Source organism: Pyrgilauda ruficollis, unplaced genomic scaffold, assembly GCF_017590135.1.
Source record: "Pyrgilauda ruficollis isolate IOZ18807 unplaced genomic scaffold, ASM1759013v1 scaffold12, whole genome shotgun sequence".
Lineage (NCBI taxonomy): Eukaryota > Metazoa > Chordata > Aves > Passeriformes > Passeridae > Pyrgilauda > Pyrgilauda ruficollis.
In genome coordinates, this window is record NW_024510321.1 from 15,098,167 (window position 1) to 15,122,788 (window position 24,622).

At 39.7% G+C, this 24,622-nt stretch overlaps 2 protein-coding genes across 22 annotated transcripts in view; one reads left to right on the forward strand and one right to left on the reverse strand.

The window, feature by feature from the left end:
- The window catches only part of ARHGAP21 (Rho GTPase activating protein 21), a 112,996-nt gene extending 95,430 nt beyond the window's left edge, over nucleotides 1–17,566 (forward strand). For 3 of the 4 annotated variants that reach the window (XM_041486292.1, XM_041486302.1, XM_041486283.1), the window contains 17 exons: nucleotides 2,848–3,006; nucleotides 3,161–3,263; nucleotides 3,353–3,389; nucleotides 3,886–4,011; nucleotides 4,764–5,048; nucleotides 6,132–6,196; nucleotides 6,278–6,426; nucleotides 7,922–8,064; nucleotides 8,149–8,304; nucleotides 8,412–8,490; nucleotides 8,948–9,021; nucleotides 9,107–9,196; nucleotides 11,134–11,259; nucleotides 11,452–11,493; nucleotides 11,821–11,926; nucleotides 13,675–13,706; nucleotides 14,993–17,566. In XM_041486292.1, the coding sequence (XP_041342226.1) occupies nucleotides 2,848–3,006; nucleotides 3,161–3,263; nucleotides 3,353–3,389; nucleotides 3,886–4,011; nucleotides 4,764–5,048; nucleotides 6,132–6,196; nucleotides 6,278–6,426; nucleotides 7,922–8,064; nucleotides 8,149–8,304; nucleotides 8,412–8,490; nucleotides 8,948–9,021; nucleotides 9,107–9,196; nucleotides 11,134–11,259; nucleotides 11,452–11,493; nucleotides 11,821–11,926; nucleotides 13,675–13,706; nucleotides 14,993–16,726 (3,506 nt within the window). In that variant the 3' untranslated portion in view covers nucleotides 16,727–17,566. The remainder of the gene's footprint in view (nucleotides 1–2,847; nucleotides 3,007–3,160; nucleotides 3,264–3,352; nucleotides 3,390–3,885; nucleotides 4,012–4,763; nucleotides 5,049–6,131; nucleotides 6,197–6,277; nucleotides 6,427–7,921; nucleotides 8,065–8,148; nucleotides 8,305–8,411; nucleotides 8,491–8,947; nucleotides 9,022–9,106; nucleotides 9,197–11,133; nucleotides 11,260–11,451; nucleotides 11,494–11,820; nucleotides 11,927–13,674; nucleotides 13,707–14,992) is intronic. The other variant, XM_041486313.1, reaches the window with a different exon arrangement.
- A 4,531-nt stretch (nucleotides 17,567–22,097) lies between these two features.
- Nucleotides 22,098–24,622, reverse strand: part of KIAA1217 (KIAA1217 ortholog) — a 177,125-nt gene continuing 174,600 nt past the window's right edge. For 16 of the 18 annotated variants that reach the window (XM_041490171.1, XM_041490172.1, XM_041490159.1 and 13 more), the window contains 2 exons: nucleotides 24,448–24,570; nucleotides 22,098–23,710 (listed from right to left, as the gene is read on the reverse strand). In XM_041490171.1, the coding sequence (XP_041346105.1) occupies nucleotides 23,216–23,710; nucleotides 24,448–24,570 (618 nt within the window). In that variant the 3' untranslated portion in view covers nucleotides 22,098–23,215. Of the gene's footprint in view, nucleotides 24,571–24,622 lie in introns of all 18 variants that reach the window. The other 2 variants (XR_005957064.1, XM_041490167.1) reach the window with 2 other exon arrangements.

Consider the following 24,622-nt stretch of genomic DNA (forward strand, 5'->3'; position numbering starts at 1 on the left):
AGCCTCTACACACAACCAGGGTTGCTCCATCCCAGCTGCAGAATCTGGCACTTGCTCTTGTTGAACTTTATATGATTGCTCAGCCTTCTGACTTGTCAATGGCCTCTCTCTCTGCCCTTGACAGGAGTTGACAATTTAATATTGTTAGCAAAATTATTTGGTATTACTTAGAGTCGTGTGTCTGGGTGATTAAAATAAAGATGTGGATGAGAACTGGGCCGAGGATGGATCCTTGTGGAACCCCAGCAGTGGCAGGTCACCCCATTCACTGTAACTTTGTGCCCATGATCCAGTTGGTCACCCATTGTGTAACAGGGTTGTCCAGCTGTGAGCTGGATGCTTTCTCCAGAAGGACACTGTGAGAGACAGTATCAAAAGTTTTGCTGAAGCTCAAAAGGCTTACATCTGCTGGTTTCCTAGATCAGTGGGTTACCCTGTCGTAGAAGGAAATCAGGTTTGACAAGCAGGACTTTCCTTCCTGTGCTGGCTCTGACCAATGACTGCATTGTCCTCCGGGTGTTTTTCGGCACATCCCAGAATAATCTTTTCTATGGAGTCTTTGACCTTTTTGTTGCAAGTATTTAGAGAGATGCCAATAATTCGAAGTAGCAACCTGAAAAAGAACTACTTTGTGTGGTTTCTCTTCTGGTTCGTTTGTTCTGTGCACTTCACTGCATTTTGGACACAGTCATTCCTTTGGTGGATGAGCTGAACACATCTGTTCACATGCTGTGCGAGGAGTTTTGGGGTGCAAATATGTCAGTCAAGGAAACTGAAAAGGTTAACAAATGTCGCAAGCACTTGAAAGAAAGATCAAAATACAAGGAAAATATGTAGTTGGTTGGGTTTTGTTTCTTACTGGACAGCAGCAGTGGCATTTGCTAGTACATTAAATTAATAGGCAGAAACTCCTATGGTGTATGTCATGATTTACTCCATCATCACTTTATATTACATAAAACCTTGCTATTAGCTGACCTTCAGCCTCTTCAGGGACTGAATAGTTAGGCCTCTCCTACACCAGTGTCTTTTGCAGTTCCTGTAAAGTTTGCATATTTCTAAAACAACTTTAATTTTGATTCATCTGGGAATTAGATCCACTGTGAAGTAATAAAGATTTGAATAATTATTGTTGCATTCAGGAACTTACAGACTGTTCTTCCTCATCTGAATTCTTGGATTTAAGTGTTGTGGGAAATACTGTAGTGTTGCCAGACATGTTTGTGTTCGCAGCTCGCACAGATCTATTTCAAGTGCTAGTGTTTTTACAACTTTCGGGAATAGAGACTGTGGCATTTGAGATATGTCTGTTAACATAATTATCTTTAACCTGAGCGCTTCCAGTCTGCATGGTATAACTCAATCAATTGTGCAGTGAGTGATTATATTCTCTAGTCAATGTTCATTTCAGGGAAGCTCAGCAGATTTTAAAAAAAATAAGAAATTGAGCTGTTGTAGGTTTGAAATTGAAGTATAGCTGAGGTTTTTCCTGTGTCTTAGTTGCTGTTGTGAAGTCATCTGAAAATGCTTCTAATTTATCACTTTGGATGCAAATAAAACGGAAATTTTTTAATTGTAGTGTCAGGGTTTAGTGTGAATTCTGTTGCTTTTCTTTTTTATTAACATTTCTAGTTTGCAGCTGGGTTTTTTGGTATATACTTTTTTAACTTCAAAAGTTACTATATTTTTCACCCCAGACAATTTAGAGGCATGTTACTGCTAAACTGTCCTGTACTTTGTTTATTGCCTTGTTCTAAATGTACATTGCCAAATTTTGATGGTACAAGTGCTGCCTTAACAGAACTGTTAGTGACTGTTGGAGCAGCACAATGCAGCACACGCAGTTGTGTTCGCACAAAGCAAAGAATAAACCTCTGTCTGTGAGTGTTCATTGGTTTCAATAGGCTTTTCAGTAGCTCTGCATATTACAATTCTTAGCACCTAGAGTACATTCATATTCATTAAGGCAGTACAGTTCAGCCCTTGCTCGTGACTTGATTTTTTTTCTTTTCCATCCCCTCCTCTACCAGAGTGTGAAGTAGAATGATTTTTTTAGTGCTGGTAATGTACTCTAGAAGATGTTATGGCTCTTTTCTCAGAATGATGGAAAATTAATCTTTTGGCTTCTTCCGTCTTGTAAAAACCATGTTAAATACCAGAATATTTAAAGCTTTTTGAAATCTTTCATGATGACCCTTGTGGCTATTGAGACTGAGAGGTGCTGGGCATGTGTGGCATGCAGTCGTTTCTATGAACAATTAGTGGAAGAACTGATTGGTATGTAGTAGTCCTGAAGGTCTGAATACTTGCTGCTTTATTTGAATGTATGGAGGATGGGGGGATTGGTTCTTTGAATACTAGATAGCTGTTTAAAATGCATTTTTTGTTTGCTTGTAACTTGGATGTTTAATTTGAACACTTTTTAAACCAAATGGCTTTTGAAAGTCTGCCCCTGCTTTATTGTAGATATCTGTCTCTTGAGTTCAAACTTACTGATACAATAAGTGTGGGTTTTGCTTATGCATAGAAACAAAAATTCTCTACTTGCAAATAATACTGAGAGACTAGCAAATAATTTCTGTTTCTTTTGCACACAGCAAAATCAATGATTTTTTTGCCTTTGTCTCTAATCTATAATTAACATCTCTATGAAATGAAACAAGCTTCTCTTAATGAAAAAAAGAGTACCTTTGACAGTGTGAATTAATTGGACCCTTCTGTTTGTTAGAATGACTTCATGTTTAAGATATCTGATATTCCAGTAATGAGAAGTTCAGACAGCTATTTGATTTGAGCATTTGATTTAATGCATTTAATATGTTAATATATGGCATATTACCTTTGTAGATGAACCGACTAGTCCTAGTATTGACCATGATATTGCACACATTCCTGCTTCTGCTGTTATTTCTGCATCTGCTTCTCAAGCACCAGCTATAACAGCTGTTCCTCCCAGTCCTACATCTCCAATCCCTTTAATTCGGCGACAGCTTTCACATGATCATGGTGAGCGTTGATTTCATTCTTTTTCTCTTGCAACTTTTTTCCTTTCACACTCTGGAGATCAGGAGTGAAAATTGTAAACGCTTTATTGCTTGAAATAAATCGCAAAAATGTAATTCAGGTTCCTGCATACTCAAAGATTTCTATTTCTTTGTAGAATCCATCCGGCCTAGTGTCCTGGATAGCCAGCCTGCCACAAAAACTGAGAGATCAAAGTCATATGATGAAGGACTGGATGACTACAGAGAAGAGGCAAAATCGTGAGTTCATGGAAAAATTAGTTAATTTGGACATCTGGTTTTTTCAACTGTCTAAAATCTCATTTTAACATTTGTTTTTCTTTCAACAGATCCATTAAGCATGTATCTAGTTTAAAGGGGATTAAGGTAGGTAAATATATATACATATAGCAACTCCTAAACATTACCCATACTGCTGTGACAAATGGTTTGAATTATACAGGTCTGTTTTATGAAGTGATGTGCTAAACAGAGAGGAAGTTTTTTTGCAATTGCTACTGATAAAATTGCTGATGTATGCATCATATAAGTAAACTGGTCTCTTTTTCCTGGGACTCATCACATGGTCCTTGATTTTCATTTTCCTCAGTTTCTATAAACAAAGCATATTAAATATGGTGGCCTTTTATGAAAACTCACTAATGAGAGTCTAAGATTCATGAAATTTCTCAAAGTATTCTTGGCATGTGCAAGACATATGCAAGTTTATACACTATTGTTGTGTGTAAACTTTAGAAATTATGTTTTTCTGGGACCATATTCATGGGGACATTTTTAAAGTGAGAAACATCTTGAACATAGAACTGTAGGCAAATGTCTATAGAATTACATTGTGGGATTCTTTCTGTGATGTTTGCTCTAGGTCCCAGACAGCCAGAAATCTTCAGAAGACTCTGGTTCCCGAAAAGATTCTTCTTCAGAGGTGTTCGGTGATGCCTCCAAAGAAGGATGGCTCCATTTTCGACAGCTTTTTACAGACAAAGGAAAGGTACCTGTCATGTTTGGGTTTTTGAGCTAGGACAAATGCTAAGCTGGTGACAAACTAATATAAGAAACTTCAAGCCTTCCTGTTTACGTTTTTTCAATTTTTTTGGAGGGGATAATATCATCAATAAGAATGTAAAAATTTTAGATCTGTTAGAAATTTACTTCAGTCAGTTCCTCAGCTTTGTCTACAGACTGCTTTCCAGACTGTTTTAGTTTTACATTTCAAAGCATCTGTTGGAAGTAACTAATTTCTAATGACTAATTAAATAATAAGAATCAGTCCCTTGGTAGGTGTAGTTGCATTTTTTTTTCCTCTTTCCTAATAATGCAAAAAGTTGTAATTTTTGTGACTGTTGTGGAGTTGAGTTCAAATTAACCTGCTGCACAAATATAGACTAAAGCTTAAGGAAAACTGGGTGTCTGGAATTGGCATGGTGTGAAGATGCCATTCTGACTTGGAGGCAGTTTAAAAGGCATAGGCAAGAGTTCCCTAAATACCAGACCAGAAATTGTCTCATTCTATTTCTTACCTGCTGTCACATGTGAACTCACACTCAGTGGGTGGTGTGGGGGGCAGGTTATGGAGCACTTCACTCCTCTAATGGAGAGCAATCAGTGAATCCTACTTTGTGAAGTCCTTCTGCCAGCCAGGTGGACAGCTTTTCTTTGTAAAACTTCTGAAGGTAGTTTTGCAGTCCAGAAAGGGGCACTGTAACAAGTAAGCAATCTGACACCTTGGTTGCTGTTTTTCAGCGAGTTGGTGGGAGCATTCGGCCATGGAAGCAACTGTATGTTGTTCTTCGAGGTCATTCACTTTATTTGTACAAGGATAAAAAGGAACAAGTGACCCTTTCTGAGGAAGAACAACCTATAAGCATCAATGCTTGCTTGATAGACATCTCGTACTGTGAAACCAAGAGGAAAAATGTATTTAGACTCACCACATCAGACCGCGAGTATCTGTTTCAAGCTGAGGACAGAGATAATATGTTAGCGTGGATTAAAGCAATACAAGACAACAGCAACTTAAATGACGAGGTGATTGTATAATATTTAAAGCAGAAGTTGTAGTTTTTGCATTTTAATTAAAAATGTGTTGTGTTTTCTTGTAATTAATACTTGAACAGAAGAACTAAGTTTTAATTTACCAGTTGACCAAAATGTGAACAGTAACATAAAAGCAAATGAGGTGAAAGGAAGGGTAACTGAGTAAATTAATAGAGTTTTAAAAAGTCGATGTAATCATAATCAGAAAATAGATGTTTGAAATAAATTAGTTAATGTTGTTGCTAATTTGACTAAAGATAAACTTTACAGCAAACTGATCTGCCAAAAATACCTAAGCTTTTTTAAAAGACAATTGCATGTTTGGGACCAGTGTGGTCCCTCTTCAGATTTGCATTGCAGGGTGTGTGCAGTAGTACTGTGTGAAGAGTTTCTCAGTAGTTAAAAAATGAAACTTTGAAGAAGCCTGTTTGTCTGATTAAAAGCTGATGTTTCTATGAATTAAGTGAATGCTTATTGCCAAAGGCAAATATCTGCTGTTGTACATAAGGTATCATTATCTGTGCCAATATTGTCCATTGCGTTTTCATTGCAGTGATGAGCAACAGAGAAATATTTTTATGTCTGTGGTCATGCACATCTACTCAAATTCAAAATAATTATCCAAAGTATTACACAGATAAAAAAGCAGATTTGAATTAATGCCTTTTTCATCTGTATTTGTAGTAGCAATTAGTTTTCTTAGTACTATATGCACACAGGATTGGATTTTTTTGAGTAGTAATATGTGTTTACTTGCATTTTTTCTGTTTAAACTTACTTTCAGTTTAAGAGGTATTAATTATATCATACTGCTTTGAAAAAAAAAAAACCTGTAAATAGCAATACTTGATATGTATTTACTCACTTTTATTTTCCTTGTGGTTTTTCAGTGTTTTATCTTTACTGTTCTCAGGAACTGCCTCTTAGGATGTTTGGTTTGGTTGAGGGTTTGGGTTTTTTTAAGTGGACTGAATTGTTGAATTCTATACTTCTTTGGTTACCAGAAGAGTTAATCATATTTGGAAAGGATTTTATTTTCTAAGATTATAAAGTATTTCTCAATTTATTTTATAGGATACTGGTGTTACTAGTAGAGATCTAATTAGTCGAAGGATTAAAGAGTACAGTACAATGATGAGGTGGGTGAATTACATGTTGCCAGTGATTTTTGTGGAGTTCTTATTTAACTTCTTTCAACTGAAGTAGTGTCTCTTGTTCAGTTCTTCAAGCAGCAAAACTGAGCCATCTCCCAAAACACCTCGCCAGAGTCTGAGTATCAGGCAGACTCTACTTGGAACTAAAGCAGAACAGAGGACTCAGAGTCCACATTCTCCTAAGGATGAGACAGAGAGGAAGCTTCTCACTAAAGGTTTGTATGTTTTGTGTATTTCTTTAGTTCCCTTCTGCCCCAGTGTAAGGCCATCCAGGTGCCCTTCTCAGGTCTTTTTGAATTCATGAATATACAGATGTAAAGTAAGTATTAGCCCAGGGTTTTTAAGCTGCAGCTTTAGTCACTCATTTCTAGCAACTACTTAATCTCAGATCCTGAAACTTTTATTTTAGTCCCTGTCAAGAGGTTTTTGTGGGTTTTTTTCCCTTCATCTCCATGTAGGGGTAACAGTAGTAAACAGAGGTGTTAAGCTTCTTGAGAGCAAAGTTTTGCCGAGCTTTGGAAATAATTTTGTGTGTAATTCAAACTTCTGTCTCCAGCTGACTTGGCAGTGACAAAGTAAATTTTTCCACTAAAGTGCTTCCAAAGTATAGAAGAGATTTTTTTTGTCTTAATTTTTAAAACACAGGAGTCAACTTGTATTATTTTTTCCAGAACAAAATTAATGCCTCCTGAGTTCTACAAATTCTAAAAAAGTCTGATGAGCTGGCACTGCAAACTTGAATCAGTATCTGAGCTCCATCAAATAATACCACAATCTACTCTTTTTTTATTCTCTTTTTCTTTTTACTTTTTTTTTTTTCACATAGTGTGTAGACATGTAGTACTTCACATCAGACTGTTGTTTAAAAAATGTTGTGTACAAATTCAGGCAACTGGATAAGCAACCACTTTTGATCAACCACTTTGGAGTGATTCAGTCTTGAATTTAAGCTATCAGTGAATTCTGGTTTTTGTTGCCAAAAAATGTCCCTTTGCTTCTGCAGTGCTACATGTTACTAAATTGCACATGTTGGGTACATCTCAAATGTACTGAAAGAATATCTCCAGAAAGAAGAATTACTTACTGTGTTAGATGACTTGCAGTGCAAGATAAATGGGAATTGCAATTTGTTACAAAAGTTCAGAGAAACTGAACTTTTAATCTGATTTTTGGATAGAGAATATTTTAAATGAGTAATGTTTGGAATTACTTAGGAGTGACTAAAATCTGATGATTTCTGAAAGAATGAGTAAGTCTGCAAAAGTGTGAGCATGGCTCTAGGGTCTGATGGGTATTTCGTGCAGCAGTGTGATTCCATGGAGACTTAGTGTTGTGCTACTAAATGTAGATTTCAGTTTTTTAAAATTTTAGTAGTTTATATAAATGTCAAGTTTAAATTTAGTAGTTTATCTACTTTTAGTCTTGGAATGATGAAATGCCACAGTAGCATCCAGCTCCTTGCTTTTCTAAGTTTGGGATGTGATTGTGTTCAGATTTATTTTTTGAACCACAGAAGAGTAACAGAAGTTGTGTTCAAGACAGACTAATGAGTTGTAGCATAAAGCCAGGCTGGTAAAAACTGAAAACGCAGCAGGTGTCACTTGCTCTTTGCAAATCTGTTACTTGTATTTACAGTCAGTTTTGTGGAATAGTTTTTCTTATTTTTCTTCTTTATTTTGTTTTTTTTTCCACTGTCCTAACAACAAAAAGATGAGACAAGCCCACCAAAAGACAAAGGGACATGGAGAAAAGGCATTCCAAGCATTATGAGGAAGACATTTGAAAAGAAGCCCTCTGCTGTTGGAACATTTGGTGTTAGACTAGATGACTGCCCTCCAGCTCATACCAACAAAGTATGGAAGCAGAGTTTTTCTTTAACTGGAAATTTAAAATACTTTTTGAATCACTTACTTATCTGTACAACTCTTTTTTTCCAGTATATTCCACTGATTGTTGATATATGCTGCAAACTGGTTGAAGAAAGAGGTCTTGAGTACACAGGTATTTACAGAGTGCCTGGAAATAATGCTGCCATCTCAAGTATGCAAGAAGAGCTCAACAAAGGAATGACTGACATTGATGTTCATGATGATGTAAGTCTTTAATCACACTATTTTCGTATTAAAATCCCCAAAACTTTTGGTTGTGTTGTGATCATAGAAGTATAAAGCATGTCTGACCTTTTCTTTTAAACACATAGAAATGGCGTGACCTGAACGTGATCAGCAGTTTGCTGAAATCCTTCTTCCGAAAGCTCCCAGAACCCCTCTTCACCAATGGTAGGTTGTTTTCATTACAGTTTTGTCTTTAGGAATTGCAGTTGAACAGTTGTCTTACAACATTCAGATGATTTGAGAGAAAATTTAGGGAAATCATCCCCACTCTGCATTAAACGTTGTCTTTCCTAAAGAGTAGGGAGTCATAGTGATCATCCTAGGAATGAGAGGTGTAAATATAATTTCTGTGATGTGAAGGGATTATGAATATGCAACTAAAAGAGTAAAACTTTCAATTCCACTATTGCAGTATTCAGTGAAAGCTGTTGGGTCTTTTTTTTTCCCCTACTATCAGACAAAACATGTACTTAAAATATAATGGGCTAATTTTTGACTTCCAGAGGTCATTCTTTTATGCATGTTACTAGTGTTCCAGGGGGAGTGGGGCTGGCACATGGGGGTTTATATGCATACATCTATGGATCTAAAAACTTGTATATAATTTCTGCTTTTTTAACAGACAAATATGCAGATTTTATAGATGCCAATAGAAAAGAAGATCCTGTTGAGCGTCTGAAAACACTGAAGAGACTGGTAAACTACAATCTGTTATGTTGTAGGTGCACTACAAAATTAGCATTAAATGTTCAGTGTTCTGAATAGTGATTGTTTGTTACAGATTCATGATTTACCTGAACACCATTATGAGACTCTCAAGTTTCTTTCTGCACATCTGAAGACAGTAGCAGAGAACTCAGAAAAGAACAAGGTATTAGAAAGAAACATGTAACGTATTTTGGTTTGTCTCATTAAGTCTTATTTTTGTGCAGGATCATTTCTAATTAAGGTGATAATTTATCGTTGTAGATGAAATTAGGGAGTGTTGCTATGTGAATAAAAATTTTTGGAATAGGCTAAGTATTCCTGCAGAATATGCACGTTTGGTATGAATTAAGTTTACTCAGGTGGGTAGTCAGTCTTTTTAACTCCTTGCATCCTAAATTTATCCCAAGTCTGTAAATTTCCTGTAATCCATTCTAGACACCTGTAAGACTCTGCCTGGGCAGGGCACAGGTGAATAATCCTGCTGACAGAGGTTGTCACATCAGCTTTCTTTGAAGCCTGGCTTCTGAATGCTTGAGAGATCTTTAAGACTAGGGCTTGGTATAGTCACTTGAGTGATTACCCTACAGATGCTGTTTGGCTGGTTTTAAGAAGGAAAATTCACAATATAAATGGTGGTAGTTATCACTACTGGATCTTTTTCCACCACTAAGTATAGCTTTTTGTAATTTCCATAGGGTGGGGAAACAGGTGGTTTGTGTTAAGTGCTGCTGTGCATGCTGCAATCCTTCAGTAAATGGTAATAATAGTGTCCCCTTTGTCAGCCCTCAGGGAGGGGTAGCTGAGTGCAAAGCTGTCCATAATGTTGGTGTGCTTATGGATGTTTACCTCAGGGCAGATAATGTGGTGGCTTGGCTACCAGTGTGCAGGGTACAGCAAAAAATTTGATATAATTGATGGTATATAGAAAAGCCTGTGGCCAAGTCATTTAAATAATTTAAAATAATTTAAAAGATCAGTTGAGGTGAATATGGTAGGTTCTGCAAATAATACCTTCCAGTTAAATATGAAAGAAAAGTTATTTGTGTGTTCATTAAAAAAAAAATCAACAGATTATAAATTTTAGTGAAATTACAGGCAGTATTATAAGGAAGTTATAATAAATGTAATTTTTAAGTGCAGTGCCTAAAGAAAGCTTCTCCCTCATTTTACGGTTTTGGTGGGCTGTATAAATGTTGTTAAATACTGCTAATATTGTTGTATATAAGGCTAGATGAATGAGGTGTTGTTACAATTGTGAGACTTGTCAGAAGACACAGTTCAAGAGAGCATTAGGGGCTTGTGTCATGTTTGCAACTTAATTCTGGTAAGCACAAAGTCTTTATCTCCTGTATATTACCGGTCTATTCTATACCAGAACAATAAACTCTTAACTTAAAAGAAGTAAGCAAAAATAGAAGGTAAGTTCTGCTGCTGTTTCTTGAAATTATTTGTCACAGATACAACATTAGTCATATATTAATTCACTTCTAAAGTAGTGACCTGATCACACAATGCTGAGCCTGTCTCACAAATAGATGTCTTGGGTCCATGATGTTTGTTCTGCCACCTCCTCTGAAGTTGGTGCAAATTGAATGAGGTCTTTGTCAGTAGATATAATACAGTATTTGACTACCAGCTTAATTTTGTGTGTGTGTCATATAAATGTTTTCAGGAAAAAAAAAAACAGGGAGCTATCAATGCCTTTTTATAAACAAAAAATTCTGAAAACATCAGTGTTTCCAAGCATCAATGTTTCTTTAAGGAAAGAAGAGATTTCCCCCCCCCCCCCCAAAGTGTAAAGAATATGTCTGGGTTCTTGAGTTTTCTTTGCTTGTGGAGCCATTTGCTTGCAGTAGATTAAGGAAGGCTGGAAATCTGAATTGCAGAAATATTGGGTATATTTATTGCAGCTGCATATAGGAGAGTTTTGGTGTAGTGTAACATCCTACCTGAGTCAGTAATGTATTTTTAAAAAACTATTTTGTGTCCTTATTTTAAGTGGTTCTCATATATTTTAATAGTGTTATATTAATGTACTTATCCTATATTACTGTATTTTCTCATTATAAATGTATGATGTGGAAATATTTCATTTCTTAGATGGAACCAAGAAACCTGGCAATAGTATTTGGTCCAACACTTGTGAGGACATCTGATGATAACATGACACACATGGTTACCCACATGCCAGACCAATATAAAATTGTAGAAACACTCATCCAAAAAGTAAGTGGATGCATTTCGTTATTGAAAAAATAAGATTGTGCACAGATCAACTAGCTTTTTTCTCATTGGGCCAGTTTGGGTCTGGTATTTATCCATCAAACTCTCACTTTCAGTAAAATCCATGTTTGATTGTGCCACGTTTGGGTTTTGAATTTCCTGTGGGGTTTTCACCTTTTTTATTTTAACTTTTAGCATGACTGGTTTTTCACAGAAGATGATGCTGAAGAACCTCTTGTAAGTATTATGGCATAAATACTTGTGTTCTAACTGCCTCAGTTTAGAATCTGCTTCTGCTGCCTCTAGAACGCCTGTATATTTTTTACTATGTCACTGTATGGTTTGCTCTTCAGAAGCACCTTTTTAGCTTTCCAGTCCTTGTAGTAATGAATTCTATTTTTTTTTTAAAAAGCAAGCCATGCATTTGTTTTAAAAGCATAAAGGAAAATAGGACACGCTTTCCTCGTGTTCTTCAGGTGAATAATGCAGTTTTCTAAATGCTGTTGAATCGTAATGAACTATTTGTGAAACGATGATGAAGAGATCTTTGTTTATTAACTGTAGACAGCAGTTCAGGAGGAAAACACTGTAGAATCTCAGCCAGTGCCAAACATAGATCATTTACTCACCAACATTGGAAGAACGGGAGTATCTCCTGGAGACGTATCAGGTAACTCTTGCCTGGACAGTGTTAATCCATAGGCTCGAATAACCTACTCTGTTAACTCAGTGTAACTCTCTCTTCCTATTTTCTTTTACTAATAAAATGTTTTCCTCTTTTCCAAAAGATCATTTAACATTTCTTAAAGACTTGAATTGTTGATAATCATGCATGATACAATTTGGAAGACTTTTTTTGTCTAACAGGAATTTAATCATGAAAAGATGAGGCTTGCACATAGTATTTTATTTATTCACAGTATCCATGCAATCATCATCGTGAGGTCAAGCAGATACGCTGCTATAAAGTGGTTTGTTGTGATGGCAGAAAGACTGATCTTCAGTGGTGTACTAAAACTGCTCCTTCCCAACATTAGGAATGCAAAAACTTGAGTTATATTTTCTTGTCAAGTGACGGACACTTTAGTATGTTGCACTATGTTTATACTAAAGCTGGTTTCCTTCTGTTTATAAATGCCATCCTCTTTTGTGGCTAAGGATAAGCATTACAGGCTCTTTTTTGGTGACTTTTTCCCTTCCTCCCTTCACTCTACTATTGCACTAACCCAGCATGTTGTATCCCACGAATGTTATCCCTTGGTCTCTAGCTTTTGTTTCAGTTTTCAAAGGGTTGTTCAGCACTTACTGAAACAGTCACTTTGTACTGTAACAGGCGAAGTGGGAGGAGTCTATCACACGGTGATGTCATTAGTGGATTCTGTGATGTCACTGATGGACAGCTGGAACTGTAGGAAGAAGGAGGACTGTTGCCCACACTGTAGCTGCCTTGTCTGCAGAAACCCCCGTTTCTTGTAAATGGAAAAAATCACAAGTTGATCTGTGCTGTAAATTTTCTTTTAAGAGTATTTTAAACAGATCAATGCTACTTTTTAAAAGTTTTTCTGCTGTTTTTTGTTATCTCTGAAGCAGACCCTGAGGAGAAATAGCATGGTATGGTCTACCAGTCTTTCTAGTCATAAAGCATTAGCCATGTGTCAAAAAGGGGTGTGGCAGGGGGCTCAGCTCTTTCTTCCCAGGGAGAAAGTCCCAAGTTCATGTTTTTTAGTCATTGTGCTAGCCCCTTCCTACCCCCTTTATAATTGTATAATCTTGGGTTTTGCAAGACAGTGAAACTATGGTGTCCATTTTTCATTTCATAAAAGCGCTTGTTGTGGGAAAGTACAAAACTGGTAGCTGCTGACATCTAGACAATTTAAAAATAAAATTTTACCTGTGTGTAGTAAGAGGTGGAGAGAGATGTATAATTGGGGATTTACACAGAAAATATGACTTAATTCCTTTAAAATCTCACAAAAAGAGTATGACTACAAGAACCATGATTTGCACCTAGGGAGCCAACTGTACAAAGACACCCAGTTTTGCTTTGTGTATCCTGAATCTCAGGAGAGTACACAGTGCCATCCTGAAAAGGTCTCTCAGCTGCGGTTTTGCAGGGGCTGTATACTTAAAGCATTGAATAAACATTAGTATTTCTGTTTTTTATTTTGAAGAACAGGGCTCCTTTGCCATTCCTATCATTGAGCTGGTTCTGCCTACAATTCACAGCATCCTTTCATGGCAGTGGCTTTCTGTGGTGCAGCTTGCATCTTTGTGAGCTCTGACTATTCACTCTGTTCTGGTTTTAATTTGCTTCACATCTTGTTCTGTGCTTGTCTTTTTCATAAGTCCAGCATTGTCTGTAGCAGCAATTAAAGAGTTGCACAAAACTGAGCAGAATTTTTTTGAATTTTTCCACAGATTCAGCTACTAGTGACTCAGCAAAATCTAAGGTAAATAATTTTCTGATATCATATAGTTATAAGCTTCTGAAATCTGTTAGATGCTTCCTTTATTAAATCACTGATATGCAGGTGTACTATAGAGCTTATGTAGAATTTCTTGAGTAAGTGGTAGTACTGTTTTCTCATAACCTATTTTTGAAGTGTTACAATGGAAAAAGACTTGTGTGCAGTTAGCTGCATCTACCAAAGCAGTTGCACACAGCAACAGCTTTGTTCCAGGCTCTCACAATTGTGGGCACTTACCTCCTTTTTGCATCTCATTTAGTAGAGGTAAATGTATATATAGTATGTTCCCTGTTGTTGGCATAGTACTAACTCACAGAGAGTATTTATGTTTCTCTATTTCACTGAGAAAAGTGTACTTAGAATTCAGCCTGATCTTCAGGAGGTAACAGCTCCTCCTCTAGGAAGAAGGCAGAGGCTGTGGTTAAAGGTTGCTCTGCAGAATCTCCCTCAGAAGTGTTGCTGTGCTTGGGAGGAACGCCTCATGAAGCAGGGGAGCAAGACTGGAATGTGGGCATTTGTTCAGTCCTCAGTTCAGTGACTAATCTCATGTGACACATGTAGTTTGTCCCTCATGTGGACAAACCTTTGTCTCCTGGGCTGTTGTTCAGTAGTTCTAACACTGCCTGTAGCAGTGAGACTCTAAGTAGGAAAGGATGCTTAGCTTTGAAGGGGCCAGGTGGTAATGTTAAGAGTATTGAAAATAGTTTTTAATGCATAAAATGGAATAATTTGGCTTGTACTTTCATTGTTTCTGTGCCATTTTAAAGGTAAATTCCTCTATAATAAGTAAGTTTATTTTTATTTTCTATACTTAAACTAGTTATGAGTAACATTCATTTTATTGGCAGTAATTAATTGATATCATTTACAAACTCAGTTTGAAAGGTGAAAGATGAACTAAAAAAGTGAGCAATTAGCCTTTTTGAATAGGTTAGACCTTGAAAGGAGGAATTATGAAGCATCTGTGAAGCAGTTGCAAACCAGTCTTGAGAAGGTTTTCTTACTGTAATGGGGCCTGCTTTATTAGTCAATCAAAAACTAAATAGTACTGTACACAAACCAGTCTTGGCTAAGTGGAAGGGACTCAGATAAAAAGTGGAATGCTCAGGAAGGAAATTGTCTTCTTGGGCAATGTCATTTCACCTACAGAAAGAGCATGTAAATATTCCCTGAATGAAGATGTACTTTCTACTGTGACGCTCAGGATGTTTTTTTAAACTGTTTCAGGCTTTTTAACTTTAATTATGCCCTCTCCCTTCTTTTAACAGGGTTCTTGGGGTTCTGGAAAAGATCAGTATAGCAAGGAACTGCTTGTGTCCTCCATTTTTGCAGCAGCTAGTCGCAAGCGGAAAAAAACTAAAGAGAAACCACAACCAAGTAGCTCAGAGGATGAGTTGGATAATGTGTTTTTCAAGAAGGAGCTTGCAGAACAATCTCGTGGTGACACAGCAAAAGAGAACACAGCTAAAGGGGAATATGAAAGAGAGAGAGAGATAGGGAGAAAACAAAGGATGTTTGTCCTGAAGGAAAAAGAGAACAGCAGTAAAAAAGATGTGAATGTTGTAAAGGATGAAAAGAAGTCATTAAAGAAAGAAAATATCCTGACAGAGGAACCTTCACTGCCTTACGATGAAAAATGTACAAAATCATCAAATATCAACTGTCTGCAAACCATGCAGAAGAATAGCCCAAAAATGCCTATTTCACAATCTTCTTCCCAGGTTGAGGAGACAGTGTCTGACTCTGGCACTATGCTAAGCACTTCCTCCCAGGCTTCCCAGCACAGATACTCATGCAAAAAAGTAGCCAGCCCTGAAATTAAACACAATGAGTTTTTAGCAGCTGATGTCAGCTCCATCACCTCAGATTACTCAACTACTTCATCTACTATGTATCTGACTGGTTTAGATGCCAGTATGCTGAGCCCTGAGGTGCAGTCAGTGACAGAAAGCAAGGGAGAAGATGCAGATGATGAAAGAAGTGAGTTGATCAGCGAAGGGCGTCCCATGGAGACGGACAGTGAAAGTGACTTCCCTGTCTTTGCCACCAGCGCTGCTGCCGAAAGGCTGTCCAAAGGGAAAGGTCCAGAAGTGGTAAAGACCAGTCGGAGGAACTCGGAAGAAAGTGAAGTAAGTTGTACTGAGGGAAGTTCCACGCCAAAGTTAGAGAGTCGCAGACTTTTTAGCTCACACAAACTTATTGAATGTGATACACTCTCCAGGAGAAAGTCTGCACGGCACAAAACGGACAGTGAGGGGTCAGGGGATGCGAAGAGTGAGAAGGACTTGCCTACTGTGACCAAAATGTTTGACATCATGAAAAAAGGAAGATCTACAAGCAGTTTAGCTTCATCTGCCAAAAGTGAGGCTGACAAGCAAGAACCTACGTGGAGACTTAAGATTACAGACAGGTTAAAGCTGCGGCTCAAATCATCTGCTGATGATATGTTTGGAGTTGGGAATCAAAAAGCTAACTCTGCAGAGACTGCAAAGAGAAAGAATATCAGGCGAAGGCACACACTTGGAGGGCAGAGGGATTTTGCTGAAATAAGTGTCCTGAATGCTTGGAAAGCTCAAGAACCAAGTCAAAATAGAGAGAGAGAATCTGAGCTTTCAGCTGTGACTCGGTTGAAGCCAAAATGTCCAGCCCAGGACCTCTCGATCTCGGACTGGCTTGCACGAGAGCGTTTACGCACTAGCACAACTGACCTTAATACGGGTGAAACTGGAAAGCCCAGACTTGAGAACACTAACTTAGCAGAGGTATCAAAGGGAGAACTGCCCTCATCTGCAGAGATGCAGGCGGATGAAGGCAGCTCTTCCAGCAGCTTGACTTCAATTAATAGAACACCACCTTCGGGACCATTTCAGCCACCAGACCAGGTAAATGGTGAAAATTATCAGAACATGAACAAAAACAACTTCAGCCCAGCAGTTGATGCCCATCCTCATAAACTGTCTGGGACCCAAGTGGTTAGATCTCGATTTTACCAGTATCTTTGAAATGGGGAGATATGTCCACTGCAGCAATTCATTAACTTAACCCTCACACTTCCCAGTAACTCTGCGTGTGTGTGTGTGCGTGTGTGTGTACATATATAAATATTTTTTCCTGTACTGTTGTTGTTATGCAGCCTTCATTTGGGCTGGTTTCATCAATGTGCTCTGTGGAACGTCTTCACAGTGCATTACCACAGCCAGAAGAACACTAAAGTTAAAGTATATATATATATTTTAAGAAAAAGTATATTTGATGGCTGCATACAAATGTTGAACAAAGCATCTGATGCAACATGCTGTGTAGTGTATACATGGTTTTCTGACTGAGAGTTGGCCTGGCATTAGTATGCAGGAAAATTGTTCTTTTGGTTTAGTCACTAACAAGTGCCTCATTATAAATTCATTTGGTTTGTTAGGGTGCCATATTGCTAAATTAGAGAAACTTATTACAAACAAATAAATGCATTTTACTGTTAATGAGTTTCATTACATTTTACAAATGTTAACACAGGTGGCTACAGAGCTTCCATTCCTTAGGCATTCCAGTAAATATTGGAGTTTTATATTTCCAATTTTAATACAGATTTTGAGTTTTATGTGACTTGAATTTCTAATCTTTCTGTAAAATAAGTAACTTAACTGTACATATTACATGTGTATCTTTTCTTCAGATACCAGATTTGATATAAATGTTGTAACATAGGCGTGTAGATAGTGGATACTGGATGGAACTGGTTTCTTTTATTGAGAATATAATTCTGCATGAAGACCTAATGAATCCAAACCTGTATCATGCCTGTGTGCATACCCACTTAAACACTGGAAATAAAATTGTTTTGGTGACTCTTTGTGTGATTTGAATTCTTTCTGATGAATGGTTCTGAAGTGTCACATTTAGAAGTTGCAGTCAGCAACTGCACTTGGGATCACCAGCCCTGCAGTTCCTCCTGGATGAAGGACACCTCTCATCAGTCTTTTGTTTGTGGGGCCACACTGTGCAGGTCAGCAGGTGAGAGAGACTCAGTTGGTTAAATGTTTTCACCTTTATACATAATTTGATTCTAAGGTATGTAGCAAGTGGGTTTATGTTTAATGTGCAGGTTTTGTAAAGTCAGAATGAACACCAGTATCTGCCAGTCAGGACAATATTGTAGTTTGGGTTTTGGACTTTTTATAATTTCAACTAAAAAAATGTGTTTCTGCTGTAAAAACTATCTGTGTATGAACTCTATCAGTTATATTTTATTTATTGTATGTTCTTCCACACCTACTTGAAAACAAGGCAGCTGTTCATCACTTTGGGTGTCCCTGTGTCTTACACTATTCCTTGCTTGGCAGAGGATGAAACCTCTATCAGTGTGTCCAGTTACTGCGAGGAGAAGGAATTGTGGTCCTGGGATGTGTTGGCTGATGTGCTTTTAGGCAGACCTCATTTCTTTCCCAAGGGACTGTTACAGTCCTGTGCTTTGATCTGCTGTGGTTTTGATCCTTCTGAGAAACCACTGAAATTGGCTGCAAAGAAAAGTCCCAGATACAATAGCTGACCTCTGTGAAAGTTCTCACCACATAATTGGGTGCATCTATTGCCAGGTCCCATAAAAATGAGCCATGTTCTTGTGGCGTCCATGCAAACTAAAATGTCTTTTCTCTCAGAGCAGATGGGAGGCGGGTGCATTAGCAGTGTTTGGGCGTGCAGTGTCAGGAGGAACGGGTGTGCTTTGTGAAGGGCAGAGGAACTGAGGATGGTTTTGGTTTCAGTTGTAACAGTAAAGTGTACTTGAACATCTCACTGGGCTTTCAGAACACAGTGCTGTGACGCCTCTAATGCTGTTCATCAGTGAGTACCCATTGTCTTTCCCTGGAGCTGTATTTTGTCCCACCATCAGTCTCAGGATCTCATCAGGTTGTGCTGAGCACCCACAGAAGTCACAGAGGTCTCTCGGTGAAGGAGTGTGCTTAGGGAGGTGCACAGGGGAGCCTGGGGGTCTGCGCCTTCCTCTGCTTTGACAGCCGTTTTGATGGGTTAATTTCCATTTTGTTGTGTTTATAGATAACTGGTAATTTTACTCCTGAACTCAGACACATGGCTGTCAACTTTCTCTTTGAGAATGTAGAATGGTAATTGTATTAAATGAAGAGGAACACAAGATCATCTGAAAAATTAGGAACTTAAAAAAGAAACATGCAATACATGACTTGTTTTGGCTCCTGTTTTTGCAGGCACAAATTTATTTAACCTCATCAGCCTCCATGGTATTCTCTGCTGCTGCACTGGTGGCATGGAACACGAAGGGGAAACCCCTGACTTCGGGGGAGAGATGCAGGGAGCATCTACCAGGGGCATCAGGGAGAGCAGGTTACTGAGCTCCCCCTGAAGAAAGTAGTGAGTGACTGCATATCTGAGTCTAGAAAAACTTTTCTGCTTCTTGAAGACTGCTGAGATTTGGGTCACCTTAAATTTCAGCCAGTGTGGCAGAAGACACAGCAGGAATCTTTAGGAGTCATTGCTTTGCCCTGATCTTAACAGCAGCTGCCTCAGACCCTTATCTGTAGTGCTTTCTTTACTGTATTGGGGATTTTTTTATTTTTTTAAGAGAAGGGTGACAGTCTGATTGACTCAAGAAGAGAAGTGCATGCATACAATAGACTGTTCTGAGGTGGGTACTGTCAGTGTTCCTCTGGAAGCTGGATTCAGTAGGATGGGGAGTTCCACAGGCTTGCAGAGCAGGTGAGGTGGGCAGGCATCACTGAGCCCCCCCAGCTCAGCCATGTGTAGCCAGGGCAGATTGCTCTGGGCTGGGGCTGTGGCTGGGTTTTAAATATTTCCAAGCTGAAAGCTCCACAACTTCCCTGGGCAAGCTGTGCCAGCATTTGGTCATGGAGCAAAAAGGGATGTTTTTTTTAGGTTTAAACAGAATTTCTAAACATTGCTATTTGACCATTTTTTTGTTTCTGTATTTCATTAGAAAGATTTAGGCTTGGAAAGTACTTCCAGTCTGAGGACTGTTTGCAGCTGTGAAGCTGCAAGTTGTTAGGGACAGGATAAGCTGAGATCTGATGGAGAAATAATAAAATGTGTTGGTAGTGTTTGGATTTTTTAAATGGTCCCTAACAGCAATTCAGTGGTGATCAGTGGTTTAATCTGAACTGCCTTTCTGGAGTGTGGTAGCTGGAAGGTGCTGTGTGACTGCTTTTTAAGATTTTAAAGGGCTTGTTACGATCCCCATTAGTATCTGTCACAGCACTGTTAATGTGGAATTAAGACATGGCCACAGTCCAGACAGTTTCACAACTTCTTTTGTGCTGCTGCAGAGCTGAAGGAAAATTCTTTGCTGAGCTGCACATGAACGGCCTGGGGTTCCTGTACAGCCTCTGAGAGCCTCTCCACTTTGTTCAAGTAGGACAAAAGAATTTGAAATGTGGCCTCATTTACTACAAAAAGCTGTGATTTTGTTCCCAAAGCCAGGTCATAACACATTCACATTCAGATAGTAATTAACCAATTAATTGGGCCAGGCTTTTGAAAGGGATGTGGGCTGGTGTGTGGCCTGGAGGGGGAATGGCTTAAAGCTGGGCTGCAGTGCACTCTGTATCAGTGGCTCCCAGTCATGAGACTGTAAAAAATCTGCCTTAACAATCTGCTATTGAATCCATGAATTTTTAAGCCTGCAGGAAGGGCTGCCTTTCAGTGGTGATCAGATGGATTTTGGCCCTGTACACTTCATATGTCCTGCACATCCCTCCCTTTTCCTGCTACAGGCACCCTTTTTTGGCTCTGCCTTCCCACCTCTGTGTCCTGCCCAGCGCAGGGGCTCTGTGCTGTGTCACTTTGAGTGGTTTTGTTTTTTCCTCCCTGTAGGAGGAACTGGCTGACACGCAGATGATGCTTACTCTGCTCTGAAGTCCTTGGCTGGCTCTGACTACAGCAGGAAGCAGGAAGGTCCTGCTCACCTTCCAGCTCCTTCAGCTGCTTCTCTGCTGGATTTCAGAGCAGCGAGGCTCGGGGCTGCTCTGCTGGTGCAGAGCTGCTGTTGCAGTGGTACCTTTCCCATGGCTTGACCCAAACTTCTGTGGCAGCCACCTCCACCAAAACTGCTCTTCATAACCAGTTTTTTCACTAGTGTCCAGTTCTAAATTCTTCTGTGTCCAAGGAATTTATTTACAAGCTTGATGGTTTTGCTGAGTGACAGCCTGTGTACAGCTCTTCCCTGCGTTTCTGAAAGCCTGATCAGTCCATTGCTGGACAAGCAGGATGGAGAAGGAATAAACACTGCCTGGCCTGTGACACTGGCAGTGCTGCCTGTGCAGTGGGTTAGGAGCTGGCTGAGCCTGTTGCTGTTTCCAGGGGGGTGCTGCACCCCAGCACTGAGCAGGTGCCCCGAAAGTGCAGGTCACAAAGGAGCTGAGGCCTCGGGTGGGTGTAAAGTTCACTGCCTGATGGCAATTTTCACATCACCACCACAAGCAGTGAGCACAGCAGCTGTGGGAGCAGTGCCAGAGCCATGGCTCGTGGGGGACACCTCCCGTGCCATTACAGACAAGCAGTTATTAGTAAGTCACTGTTCAGTGTCTGATCCTTGGGAGGTGTCAGACAAACAGGAGCAAATCCTGCTACATCCACCATTCAGCCTGAGGTTACATTTGGGCTGCGTGAAGGGGGAGCAGGGTACCCAGAGCTGGATCTGTGTATGCTGTCTGTGCCAGGAGAGCTGGTAACAAGCTCCAGCACTGGGTCAGGCCGGTTCCCTTTGGAGCCAGGGCATCCCATATTCCATCCGTGAGCAAGCAGAGTTCAGAGCAGGCACTGCAGGCACCAGTCCCCGCTGCTCTGCCCTGGCTGGAAGGGAAGTGGCTCCACTCCAGAGGGTCTGTGTGGGTGCTCTGACCGTGCCTCAGGCTTTGCTTTGCCTTGGGCCCCCCAGCCCAGCCCAGCCCCTGTGCCCGGCAGGCGCCTTTGCTGCGTGCCAGAGGAGGGGATGGCAGCGGCTGACCCCGCTGGAGGCAGACCGAGTGCTGCTGTGCTCCTGAGGGATGGCTCAGTGTTGTTCTCACCCTCCGAGGGCACCGCCTCGGAATGATGCTTCTAGAAAACTTGAAATAAAACAAGGGAAACCTCAAAGTGGAAGGGAAGATACCTCATTCAGTCACTCAGAGGTTTTTCTTTGCTTGCTGGTTTTCTAACTTGGAGTTCCAGCTTTTTAATAAGCTTTTATCAACAGCAATTTGAAAGACCCCATTTTGAAATGATAACCATGTATGGCCTTAATCTGGGGAAAATAAAGTCAGGTTTTCTTCTAATGGCTTAACACCCTCAGGCAAACAGCTGAACAGCCAATTGAGACCATCCGAAAAGTTACTAGTGACAAAATACAAATATATAAGCATGCAGCCCTTTATTTTTGTAAAGATCTTTGCTTATCATAGTTCTGTATATTACATTATGGTGTTATACAAATAAATTTATTTACAAAACCATTAGCTATGCAAGTTTCTTGCTCTTCTCCTATTTAACTGATATCCATCTTTTTCAACCCTTCCCCATATATATTTTTAAGCATGCATAAAAATTAACTTTGGTGTGGTAAAACTACTCTATGTGCCCAGCCACATACTGTATTTATTTATTTATTTATAGATATTTATAGATATGTACAAAAGTTTGCCAGTATACAGAACAGTACTGAAGTGTACATTTTAAAATCCACAATGAAATACATTAATGGGCTACCAGGTCTCAGTAAAATAAAAATGAAGGAAAAAGGGTGGATTGAGCTAAGAAAAAAAGTAATCAGCAACTATCTATATGTGTAAAACAATTTATTTTTTTTCCTTATCTGTCAAATTCTTAAATATAATCTGAATGGCAGTGCAATAAGTTGAGTTGCCTCATACACACATAAGACCAGTCTTGTTCTGTTTCTTGTGCAGAGGTTTACTGTCCAGCATACTACTTTCAAATGTACATTACAATAGTATCAAAATGTTTTGGCAAAAAGATCTCGAAAGGAACCATGACATTTGTTGACAAAAATAGAAATCTGTAACAAAGCTAAATAACACCAAAATAAAAGAAAAATATTTTAGTTTCAGTTTTACAGTTGAATATAATCACACTTTAGTATATCTCTGTTCACTTCTAGACCTCATAATGAAAAATAGCTTTATACAAAACAACTTAGTAAATTTTTAACCATACAATTCCCCATGCTCAGTACACCACTGTGCACACGCAGTCAAGTTCACTCACACACCTTCACACTTTTTTTAAGAGGTGCTGCCTATAGAAAGAAAATGCTCTTTTATCATTACAACAGCAACTGTTTTCCAAAAAGCTTCACTCTAATCTAGTGTAGTAATTCAGTATTTAGCACGTGATTAGTATTAAGCCTCCAGCAATACAACAAAATGGTTACATTCCCTGGTTAAAATATTGGCTGCAGATTCTTTGAACAAAAAGCCTTGGTGACCTGGCAGGTGTGCTGTGCTTAGCCTTTAGGATGGCTCCTTGACCGTGGATGGGGCGGACTTGCTGGCATTCCCGTTCTGTGCCTTGTAGCTGTTGAAACTAGGGGTGTGGATTGTCCTGATGCTCTTCATACCTTGGCTCAGGGAAGGGGGGGAGATAGAGGAGGGGGGGGAGGTAGAGGAGGAAGGAGGGGCTGGCCGGCCGTTCTGAGTCTGCAGCGAGAACGAGAGGTGGTGACCTTTCCCTGGGTAAGTGGGACTCTGAAACTTGGAGGAGCCATTAGAGACAGAGGGGATGAGGGAGGTAGAGTAAGTTATGCGACCTGCCTGAGGACCGAGAAGGGAGGAGGAAGGAATGGAGGTTTTAGTAGGTGGATTAAGAGGGTTAGAGCTGTCACCGCTAGAAGCAGGTGCTGAGCTGCTTTTCCCAGAAGTGGGAGAAAAGGCTGGGATCTTAGAAGCAGGTAGGGTAGGAGAAGTAGCCTTATAGTCCCCACCAGCTTTCTTAGCACTTCCATTAGCCTGCGAATAAAGATGTCAGGAGACAGTTTGTCAGAAAGCCAGTAACACGATAAACCAACAGGACCTGGGAAAACAGCCCTGCAGAGAATCAGAACTAACAGTTCACGGCCTGAGCTAAGTCCTGCAGCCATGGACTGGACCTGGTAGAAAACCCAAAGTGCCCAACGGAGAGTGCATAGAGAAAGAGCCAGGAGAGCTTGGTGAGAAGGCGCGACCTACGTGTTACAGAGCAGGCACTACGCCGGCCATGCTGCGCGGAATTAGCGCCAGCGGGACGTCCCGCGCGGGTTAATGGGCACCCACCGCCACCTACGCCAACGGGTTAGTGTCCAGGCTTCCTGTAAAGACTCTGAACAGAAGCATTCCCAGTCTCCTACAGAACCACCACATTAACCAAATGGAAAGTAAACAGGTAGTTGACATCTTAAAATTACAGCTGAATACCACAGTTTAAAAAAAATTAAAAATAATAAATTAAGGAAAAAAAAAAAAAGCCAAACCCAATAAACAAACAGACAACCCAAAACCCAACCAAACAAAAAAAAGCAGCAGGTGTTTTATTGCAGACATGCATGCACAAGCATGGTGAAAAGATCAGTACTGTCATGCCCCCAGGATCCAGGATGTCCAGTTTGACCTCAGGCATATTTGGTATAATCTCAGTCAGTTACTGGAGTTTTTAAATAAACAAACAACATGAAATGTCCATCCAAACACCGGGTTTAGGGTAAAACTACCTGTCTGTATTGGCGTGGATCCTGCAGCTTGTGCTGTTTGCCTGATTTCTCCATGCTTCCTTGTCTAGTTTTCGAAGCCATGGGGACTGGCATCCGGCTGGTCTGCGAGGCAGTGCTGGAGCCCTGCGGAAACGAGTGGAGAGGCAGGGAGGGGAGACAAGGAGGAGTGGTCAGT